General features: G+C 54.9%; 1 protein-coding gene across 1 annotated transcript; it reads right to left on the reverse strand.

The window, feature by feature from the left end:
• Positions 1-1,806: 1,806 nt before the first annotated feature.
• On the reverse strand, positions 1,807-2,612 carry MIF (macrophage migration inhibitory factor). Its single transcript, XM_033837333.2, has 3 exons — positions 2,418-2,612; positions 2,072-2,244; positions 1,807-1,989 (listed from the first exon to the last, which is right to left on the reverse strand). The coding sequence occupies exons 1-3, from the start codon at positions 2,523-2,525 to the stop codon at positions 1,923-1,925; spliced, it is 348 nt and encodes a 115-aa protein (XP_033693224.1). The 5' UTR covers positions 2,526-2,612; the 3' UTR covers positions 1,807-1,922.
• Positions 2,613-11,083: the final 8,471 nt, after the last annotated feature.

An 11,083-nucleotide genomic window follows, 5' to 3' on the forward strand; every position in this document is an offset into this window, starting at 1 on the left:
TCCCCTCGCTGAGGACAGAACGAGACTGAGGTGAACTGGAAGATCTCTGTGGAAGAGGAGCGTCCCCTCCGAAAGATGGGCCACGCCCTCCAGACTCCCTTGAACCGACTCTCCTCCTTTCAAAGGTCACGACTGTCCCCACTGTCCTGGAAGTAAATCCTCAATACCCAGGGAGCCGACTGGGGGCTGAGGGTGGAGAGTGCCCCCTGGACCTGGACCGAAGGACAGCAGCCCTCAGGCATCTGAATGCGCAAGCTGGCACTGGCACTCTGCCCCAGAGGTGTGGGGTAGGGGGTGGATCCAAGTGGAAAGTGCCAAGGGACTGGGCTAGGCAGCCCCGGGGCCTGGGCTGTTCTGAAGTTGCCATAATCAGAGGGCAAGTGTGGCTACAAGCCTGGGATGGGCACCCAAGGCTTCCTGCCCCTGCCTGCTGGGAGTTCACACTGAAGCCACAGTGGGTGCCACATGGGCTGACCACTGGCAGCCGTCCCAAGGAAGGAGCCCGTGGCCACCCCAGGCCCCAGCACACATACAAGGTGGCCCTTGTCACTGTGTATCACTCAAAGGTGGGCCTGCTCCTCACTCCCAGCATCAGAAGGGAAGAGCTCCAGAGGCTTGGTCCAAGTAGTAATAACCCTTTTCCCCAGAGCCCCTCAGCTTCCAAAAACAAATTCACTTAAATTCTGTGGAATTTAAAAAAATCACCTCCATCTAGGATGTTCCTGACTATCTTAGGGGCTGAGAAAGAACAAAGGGTTTCAATGGCTCGGGGCCAGCAGGAATCCAGAGGTGAGGCCCCCAGGAATGGGGTTCATGTGGCCAGAGGAGCCCCTTCTCTGTGCCAGCAGCTGCAATGAACTGGACTTCTCCCCCAGGGCAGGCAGTGCAGGAAGGGTGGAGCTGGTCCTTCACACAAATTCCCAGTGCTCATGGCTGGGCCTCATTTGGAAGGAGTCGCTGCCAGGGCCCATGGAGGTGCTCACGCTGCAGGGCAGTAAAGTGTTCAGCCCAAAAGCGACTGGACCTGAGCAAGCAGCACCTCGTGGCAGCACCAGGACTGCCTGCTGCCCTATCGCTGCCCCCACGAGGGAGTGAGCCCCTGCACTTGGAGAAGGGATCCTAGGCCAGGAGACCCCAGTTACACTGGACCTTGACACTGACTTTGTTTTCACAGGGTACCCTCAGCGCCAGGACCTCCGGAGTCCTAGTGGGGTTAACTAGCCACCTGGAGGCTTTCAGAGCTGCTGCACCATAAGACCTGAATAGTACCCAAATTACAGGGGGTGTTATCTCAGGGAACTGCTGTGCCTGAGGGGAGCAGAGCCCAGGCCCAGAACTGGGGTGAACAGGGCAACATAACCAGGAATCACCTCCTGGGCACCTTCCCTCCTACCAGACCCAAAAGCTGTTGCAAAGTTCCAGAACAACGGGATTTCCCAACTCAAGACACTGAGGCAGCAGCCTATCGAAAAGTGACCCTGGATGGAGTGGGGAAGGCCTTCTTCCCCCCCCCCGCCCCCACTCAGATTCTGACCCCTCCCCCTTCCCCCCCAGCCCTAGCCCAAAAGATAGTCCGGCCTCTGCGGGAGGTGGGGGGTGGGGGACTATCGACGACGAATTCCCGTAGGATTCCGGGGTCTGCGGCCTTGGGCAGGATGCTAACCACAGCTGGGCCCTCTGCTGGGGGCTGGGGGCGTGGAGAGGCTAGGCTGCAGATTCTGGGGGCACCCCTCCCGACCTCGGTTCCCCAGTCACTGACCCAGCCTTGCACCGATTCCTCCGCAAGGCAAGGAAGCCCGAGGCAGCCCCAGTCTCCACACCGTTTATTTCTCCGTCCCGGCAGCTGGGGTCGCTGGGGCGGGGCGGGCAGAAAACCGCGCGCAGGTTGCGGGACGCGGGCAGGGGAGCCCGGGGCGCGACACTCAGGCGAAGGTGGAGCCGTTCCAGCCCACGTTAGCCGCGTTCATGTCGTAGTAGTTGATGTAGATCCTGCGGGGGAGGAAGCGGGTCTAAGCCGGCTGCGAGGTGGCCGCCGTGGCCGCGCGCCCCCTGTCCCCCGACGCCCACACACCTGTCCGGGCTGATGCGCAGGCGTTCGGCCAGTAGGCCGCACAGCAGCTTGCTGTAGGAGCGGTTCTGCGCGCCGCCGATCTTGCCGATGCTGTGCAGGCTGCAGAGTGCGCACGGCTCGCTGGAGCCCCCGAAGGCCATGAGTTGGTCCGGCACCACGTGCACCGCGATGTACTGCGGGGGAGGGGCAGCGGTCAGCGGGCCTCCTGGCCTCGCCGGCCCGGACGCCCCCATCCCTTCCCCTCCCGGAGCCCCATCCCGGAGCCGCCTTCCCCGCCCAAGCCCCATACCGGGGCCACCTCCCCCGCCCCAGCCCGGGACCGCTTGGCCGGGCCCTCCCCGCAGACCTGCGCCGGCTTGCCAGTGGCCTGCGCCAGCTGCTGGGTGAGCTCGGAGAGGAGCCCGTCCGGCACAGAGGCGCGGGGCACGTTGGTGTTCACCAGGAACATCGGCATGATGGCGAGGGACGGCGAAGACAGGGATGCAGGAACCAACCGACTCGCGCGCAAACACCGCCGGGAAACCCCGGAGCTACGTGACCGCCGCCCGGCGCCCCGCCCAGTGCGGCTGCGGCCCAGCCTCCCGTGACGCCCCAGCCGGCGGAGGCCCCGCCCCCGAGGCCGCGGCGCGCTCGCGCCTGGTGACGTCACCGCCTGCGGAGGCCCAGCCCGCCCGGCGGAGCTCGGAGCCACTGCAGGGTCGGCCATTGGCCCTGAGCACCTCCTCAAAGTTCACGCGGCGGCCAGAAATCTGCCTGTCCCTCGTTTGTCCTTTCATCTAGTCACAGCGACGTCTGTGTGCCGGGAGCAGCGGGGATGCGGCTTTAGCGGGACAGATGGCCCCTGGCCCTCCAGCAGATCACAGCCGGACAAGAAGATGGAGTCCCAGCTCATTCCACTGAGCCCTTGTGTGTCCGCAGTCTCCGCGTGCGCGCGCGCGTGTGTGTGTGTGATGGGGAGGGGTGGTCATTGATGAAGGTGGGAGGGGGCTTCCACAAGCGAGTCACCATCCAGAGGCCTTCCCTGCACCCCTGCTCTTCACGGTGGGTAAGGATGCTGGGAGGTGCCCAGGGGAGGGGCAGGGAGTAGGAGGGGTTCCAAAGGCAGTCAGCAACTCCGTCTCAGAGCCCACGCCAAAGCCCCATCCGGTCCCCTGGACAACCCCTCTGCAGGTCTGGAAACTTGAGCTCCTCAGGGAAGCCCCACCCTAGCCAGGTCCTGTGCGGATGCCCTCTCACAGAGCCCTGGGTGCAGTCTCTCTCTTCCACTGTTGGTCAGCTCAGGGGGCACCTAGTAGGTGCCAAACATACAAGAGACATGGACTAAATACGGGCTGAATGAATGAATGAAGTTAGCCATGACACGGCAGGACGAGGACAGGGCCAGGGATGAGCCTGCAGGCCCTGCCATTCCTGGGCAGGAGGGCCACCCGACTCCCGCTCTGAGGAGACCCTGGTGGGGGGGCTGTGCTGGGGAGCAGAGCTCTGCAGGCACTCGAGGGGGTTTGGCTCATGCTGGTTTGGCCAAGTCTCAGAGCTCTCCAGGGAGGTCCTGTCCTTGGTCTCTGGCAGGTGTGGTCTGGTTAAGGTGGCACAGCGCACACTGGCCTGGACACTGGGCATGTGATAGAGCAAGGCCACCATGCCTGTGGGAGCAGGCGGCCTCGGGCAGGAGGTCACATGGCCCAGCTGTGCAAATACTCTGTTAAATGTGGATCCCTCCAGGTGGGCCCCAGGTCATATCCCTCCCCACTCCCACACCCCAGCAGACTTCCTGTGCCCAGGGCTCTGTTACCACTGATGCACCCCATGCATTGTCTCCAGCCCGGGGTGCTCCTCCGATCCCCAGCAGCCAACTCCGCATGTCCTGCTACCTGTGTCCAAATCCAGGTGCATGAGTATTCTCCCACTCCTGATCGCCTGCCAGTGAAATGTACCTCCATCCACTGTCCCTTTACCCTCACTTCTCCGGCCCCCACCCCGCCTTAGCCTAAGTTAGCTGGCACCACCTTTGGCCTGGCCTGGCCTGCCTGGGGGAGGGGTCTGTCTCCCCACCCACTGGCAGCAGATCTGGCCATGTGACTTGCCTTGCCCAGTGAAATGTGAACAGAACTGACCCAAGTGACTCCAGCCAGAAGATTCAGGAGCCAGCACCTGGTTGGCGGTTCTCTGATAGTGGAAGTGGGTGACACATTGAAGCCTTGCCAGCAAATAACCTGCGACACCGTGTAGGTGAGCCACTGTTCGGGGCCCGTGCTCCTGGCTTCTGGTTCCTGGCTTGGGCGTTGGTCCTGGAACGCTGTCGCTCAGTTCGTCAGGAAAGCCCCAGAGCTCCTGGCTCCGTCAGGTCCTCTACTTCAAGGCCGTCACCATATCTGTTTGCGAGTTACTGCTTCCTTTCTGGGCTGCATGAGGTGGGGGACATTGCTGTGGCCTACCTTCTGACCCATTACTAGGTAGCAGGCGGAGGGCCTCCAAAGACGACCACACCCGATTCCCTGGAACCTGTGAATATGTTACCTTACTTGGCAAAAGGCACTTTGTAGATGTAATTAGGGCTACAGACTTTACAGTAGGGAGGTTGTCATGGATTATCTGGGTGGGACCAACGTAATCACTTGAGCCCTTAAAAGCAGAGAATTTTCTCCAGCTCAAGTAAGAGATGCAGCAGGAGGGGCGGTCAGAGAGCCTCTAAGCAGAAGGACTCAGATGTGCCGTTACTGGCTTTGAAGATGAAGGGGCCTCAGTCGTTCAGCTGCAAGGAACTGAATTCTGCCAGCAGCTTGAATGAGCTCAGAAGTGGGTTCCTCCCTATTTGACCTGGAGACGCCTTGACTTCGGCCATGAGACCTGAAGAAGAAGACCAGTCACTTTGTACTAGATTGTGACCCACAGAAACTGAGATAATAAACATGTGTTGTTTTAAGCTGCTCGATTTGTGGTAATTTGTTCTAGGAGCAATAGAACAGTAACACCCCCGGCATCCCCAGGGGCTCTATAATCACCTGCTGAACAACAGCGCACACGCACCAGGAGCCCTTGGCCCCCAAAATCCTCTCCCCCTCCCTCCTCACTGACAGCATCCCAGTTCTGTTTCCTTAGAACCTTCACTGCCCCAGAGCCACTGGCAACCAGGCATGGCCACTGGAGGTAGCTGCGGCCCATGTGATGTGCAGGGTCCACAGGGAAGCAGCTGCCTGCAGATGGAGGCTCTACCCTACGCCCTTCCTCCTAACCCCTCCTGGAACCTGGACAGGACTGCACTCCCGCCTGGAACCTGAACAGGACTGCCAGACGTGCAGCAGCTGCCAGGCAACCCTGAGCTGGAAAAACACAGGCAAAGGAGGGGGAGTGGCAACCCCGAGGAGCCTGGGGCTCTGGCGGCTCTGCCCTGCCCCTTCAGCTGCCTTTACATTACAGGAGAAAAGTAAGCCCCTCTCTGCTTGAAGCACCACTGGTCAGGGTTTCTGACGTTTGCAGCCCTAGGGCAGCTCCTGGCTGGTACAGAGGACTTCTTGAGGGCCACACCCCACAGTTGAGGGCTGCTGGGCAGAGAGGGGGTGGGAAGGAAACCTCAGGATGTAGGGAAACGCCAGCTGGATGAGGAGGAATACGGCCCATACGAGCACCCGGCAGGCCCCTAAAGCTGGCAGCCGTGCCCCCCACCCCGGTTGAACATCTCTGTGGGCAGGACGCAAGTCACCCACGCTGGAAGGGGTGCATGGGGAGGGGGAGGGCCTGCTGACTCCATGATGCAGGGCTACTGCTGTCCTCTTGCTGCCTCTCCCTGACACGGACCTGGCCATCAGTCCACGTCCACGGACGGTCCACCTGACCACCGGCTCCCACAGCCCCTTCGCCAGCTTCATTCCCCTTGCCATCCCTCCCCCGGGCACTCGCGGTTCATCACTCACAGCAAGAACCCAGCCAGCCTTGAGCCCCTGACTGTCCCCCACGCACCAGTCCCTGTGCCCTTGTTCGCTGAATGTGGTAAAAGTTGCAGCAAAGACAAGCAAAGGAAACACCCTCCCCCTCCAGTCACAGCGGAAGAAGATCTGAGGGGTCATCATCCCTGCTGGAGACCCCCCCATCTGTAGCTGAAGGTACAGGATTTTAAGAGGGGTGTCTGCCAGGAGAGCACCACACTGCAAAAGCAGGGCCCAGGCTTGTTGGGGAGCTCGCGGTCATGGCCAGCTCTCCCCCACAGGATGAGACATGGTTCAGAGAGGGTGATCTGGGCTGAGCCTCTTAAACTCTCTGAGCCTCAGCTGCAAAATTTCAAAATGGGGGAATTCTTTTTCCATAGATTTGTGTGAAGATTTAACGAGATTAAGGACAAGCGCAAAGTGACTGCATTCAGTATGTGCTCAGTAAAAGCTACCCGATCTTATTGCTTTGTCATCAAGTGTCCTGGAGCAGAAAACGGACTAACAGGCCTGACCCTAATGGTGGCACTGGGCAGTGTGGGCGACTGTGCTTTCCCTCCCTGGTGGCCAGGTCCTTCCCCACCCCCGCCCCTCCCCCATCCCATCAAACCTGAGGCCAAGCTGCATCTCCCCCACCTCTCCTGGCACAGCCTCTCCTGTCTGCGGGGCCCTGTCCCTGTTTCCTTGCCCTGCTGAGGGGTTCCCTGGGCAACAAGGACTTCCAACGCCCACCCCACACTCTCAGAGCCAATTTGGCTGGGTGGACAGCAAGTGGGACACGGCCCAAGGGCTAGGCCCAGCTGGGGGCATCTCTATGGTCCGTGCTGGGGACCAGGGCACCTAAGTGTGACCAGTGCAGTCCCAGACCTGGGATACAGCCTGACACCTGCCCTGCTCACAGCCTGTGCACCACAGGATTTCGAGGGATGGATCCTTTCTCACTAATCTTCACCAGGGGCCAGTAGCGGCCAGGGTGGCCACTGGTGCCGAGGGTGGGGGGGCAGCTGGGGAGGCAGGTCAGCAGAGGTGGAGATGGGGCAGGTGCCAGAGAGAAGCTGGGAGAACACACAGAGGGCTCCCAGAGTGCTGACACCTGCCTTCCAGAAAGCTCCGCGTTTACCGGACCCACAGGCCTTCAGTCCCATCCTTCAACACTCCTGCCTCCAAAGGAACCCCAGCTGGGCCTGTCCTCAGGAAGCCAGCTCCAGGTGACTTCTCCATGAGACCTCTCCTGACCCCGACTCAGAGAGGTCTCGCTCCCCAGAGAACCTACTGCTTGCCGCTTCTGCTGATTTGGCGGTTACTGCTTCCTACTGAAAGCCAGACAAATTCTTTATGATACAACAATGATCAATTGTTTTTTTGACCTAAGTGCCAAGGTAGTCCAATGGGGAAAAGATGGTCTTTTCAACAAACAGTGCCAGCACCACTGGACATCCATTAAAAGTAAATGAATAAGGGAATTCCCTGGTGCTCCAGTGATTGGGACTCGGCGCTTTCACTGGGCCCGGGTTCAATCCCTGGTCAGGAAACTGAGATCCTGCAAGTCACGCAGTGCAGCTTAAAAAAAAATGGTGGACACTAGACGACTGTGGATGTGGTGATCAGTTTTTAGATACAACACAATCCATGAAAGAATTCATAAGCTGAACTTCTTTAAAATTAAAAACATCTGGGGACTTCCCTGGTGGTCCAGTGGTTGAGACTTCGCCATACAATGCAGGGGGTGCGGGTTCCATCTCTGGTCCAGGAACTAAGATCGCACATGCCTCCAGGCCAAGAAACCAAAACATAAAACAGAAGCAATATTGTAACAAATTCAATAAAGACTTTAAAAATGGGCTTCTCTGGTGGCGCAGTGGTTAAGAATCTGCCTGCCAATGCAGGGGACATGGGTTTGAGCCCTGGTCCAGGAGGATCCCACATGCCACGGGGCAACTAAGTCCGTGCACCACAACTACTGAGCCTGCGCTCCGCAGCAAGAGAAGCCACGGCAATGAGAGGCCAGTGCACCGCAACGAAGAGTAGCCCCCGCTCACAGCAACTAGAGAAAACCCACACACAGCAACGAAGACCCCATGCAGCCAAAAATAAATAAAATAAAATAATTAATTTAAAAAGGAAAGACTTTAAAATATATATACAGGGACTTCCCTGGTGGCGCAGTGGTTAAGAATCCACCTGCCAATGCAGGGGACACGGGTTCGAGCCCTGGTCCAGGAGGATCCCAGATGCCATGGGGCAACTCAGCCCGTGTGCCACAACTACTGAAGCCCGCGTGCCTAGAGCCCGTGCTCCACAACAAAAGAAGCCATCTCAATGAGAAGCCTGTGCACCGCAACAAAGAGTAGCCCCCGCTCGCCACAACTAGAGGAAGCCTGCATGCAGCAACGAAGACCCCATGCAACCAAAAATAAATTAAATAAATAAATTTATTAAAATATATATATACATTTTATAAATAAATAATAAAAACGTCTGCTCTGTGGAAGGCACTGTCAAGAAAATGAAAAGGCAAACCACAGACTGGGAGAAAATATCTGCAAAAGATGCATCTGATCAAAGACTGTTATCCAAAATATATAAAGAACCCTTAAAACTCAACAATAAGAAAACAAACAACTTGATTTTTAAAAACAGCCAAACAGTTTTTTTTTTAATTAATTAATTTATTTATTGGCTGCGTTGGGTCTTCGTTGCTGTGCACGGGCTTTCTCTATTTGCGGCAAGCAAGGGCTACTCTTTGTTGCAGTGTGCGGGCTTCTCATTGAGGTGGCTTCTCTTTGCTGCCGAGCACAGGCTCTAGGCACACAGGCTGCAGTAGTTGTGGTACGCGGGCTCAGTGGCTTGCAGATTCTAGAGCTCAGGCTCAGTAGTTGTGGCACACGGGCTTAGTTGCTCCACGGCATGTGGGATCTTCCCGGACCAGGGCTCGAACCCGTGTCCCCTGCATTGGCAGGTGGATTCTTAACCACTGCACCACCAGGGAAGTCCCAAAACACTTTTAACAGACACTCACCAAAGAAGATATATACAGATGGCAAATTAGCATACAAAAAGATGTTCCATGTTTGTCATCTGGGAAGTGCAAATTACAACAAAATACCACCACACACTTATTAGAATGGCCAAAATCACTGACAACACCAAATGTTGGTGAGGATGTGGAGCAACAGGAACTCTCATTCAGTGCTGATGGGAATTAAAATGGTATAGCCACTTTGGAAGAGAGTTTGGCAGGTTCTTACAAAACTAAACATACTCTTACCCTACGATCCAGCAATCATGCTTCTTGTATTTACCCAAAGGAGGTGAAAATGTATGTCCACACAAAAACCTGCACATGGATGTATATAGCAGCTTTATTCACAATTGGCAAAAGCAACCAGAATGTCCTTCAGTAGGTGAATAAACTTTGGGACATTCAGACAATGGAATTTTACTCAGTGCAAAAAGAACTATTAAGCAATGGAAAGACATGGAAGAAACTTAAATGCATATTACTAAGTGAAAGAAGCCAGTCTGAAAAGGCTACATACTCTATGATTCCAACCATATGACATTCCAGAGAAAACAAAATTGTAGAGACCATAGAAAGATAAGTGGTCACCAGGCGCTGGGCAGGGGCAGGAAAGGGATGACCATGTAGAACAGAGAGGATTTTTAGGGCAGGGAAAATACTCTGCATGATACTATCACGGTGCCTAATGTCATCATACATTTGTCCAAACCCATAGCATGTAAAACTACAGGAGTGCACCCTAATGTAAAGCGTGGACTGTGGGTGTGATAATGACGTGTCAATGTAGGGTCATGGATTGTAACAAACGTCCCCCTCTGGTGGGGGATGTTGATAATAGGAGGCTGTGTGAGTGTGGGAGAGGGGGCATATGGGAAATCTCTGTACTTTTCTCTCAATTTTGCTGTGAAATTAAAACTACTCTAAAAAATATCTTTTAAAAATAGTGGGCAAAAGACTTGAACAGAGTCTTCACAAAAGAAGACACGTGAATGGTCACATTAGCACACGAAGAGATGCTCAGCATTATTAGCCATCAGGGAAATACCTCAATAAAACCACAAGACGCCACTACACCCTCAGTGGAATGGCTAGATTAAGAAGAGTGACATTGCCAAATGCTGACGAGGATTTGGAACATCCAGAAGTCTCATCAATTGCTAGTGGGAATGTAAAACAGTATATGCACTTTGGAAAACAGTTTCCGCTACGGTTAAACATACATTCATTATTTTTTTTTTAACATCTTTATTGGAGTATAATTGCTTTACAACGGTGTGTTAGTTTCTGCTTTATAACAAAGTGATACATTCATTATTAAACTCAGCAATTCATTTACCCCAAAGAAATGAAAGCATACATCTACACAACTTGTGCAGGGATGTTCATAACAGTTTTATTCATCATGGCTAACAATTAGAAACAGGGCTTCCCTGGTGGCTCAGTGGTTAAGAATCTGCCTGCCAATGCAGAACACATGGGTTCGAGCCCTGGACTGGAAAGATCCCACATGCCGCGGAACAGCTAAGCCCGTGTGCTACAACTACTGAGCCTGCGCTCTAGAGCCCGCATACCACAACTACTGAAGCCCGCCTGCCTAGAGCCCGTGCTCCACAACAGGAGAAGCTGCCGCAATGAGAAGTCGGCGCACCATGGCAAAAAGTAGCCCCCACTTGCTGAAACTAGAGAAAGCCTGTGCGCAGCAATGAAGGCCCAATGCAGCCAAAAATAAATAAATAAAATAAATAAATGTATTTTTTAAAAAAACAACAACCAATTAGAAACAGCCAAATGTCCACCTGCAGGGAAATGGGTTAACAGATGATGGTATATCCATACAGTGGAATACTATTCAGCCATACAAAGGGATATATGCTAATACATGCAGCAACACGCATGAACCTCAAAAACTTTATCTGGAGCAAAGCCAGACACGAATGCATACATATGGTATGAAATTATATCAAATTCTGAAAAGGAAATCTGACCTGTAGTGACAGAAGGCAGGTCCGCGGTTGCCTAGGGCCTGGGGTCGGGCAGGGTATTGATTGCAAAGGGGCACAATGGAAC

Source organism: Tursiops truncatus, chromosome 13 (assembly GCF_011762595.2).
Source record: "Tursiops truncatus isolate mTurTru1 chromosome 13, mTurTru1.mat.Y, whole genome shotgun sequence".
In the NCBI taxonomy this organism is placed as follows: domain Eukaryota; kingdom Metazoa; phylum Chordata; class Mammalia; order Artiodactyla; family Delphinidae; genus Tursiops; species Tursiops truncatus.

Coding starts and splice junctions, on each gene's coding strand:
- MIF (XM_033837333.2), bottom strand. CDS start 2,525: ATGCCGATGTTCCTGGTGAACACCAACGTGCCCCGCGCCTCTGTGCCG. Junction 2,245..2,417: donor CCACTGGCAAGCCGGCGCAG/GTCTGCGGGGAG, acceptor CCTCCCCCGCAG/TACATCGCGGTGCACGTGGT. Junction 1,990..2,071: donor CTGCGCATCAGCCCGGACAG/GTGTGTGGGCGT, acceptor CCTCCCCCGCAG/GATCTACATCAACTACTACG.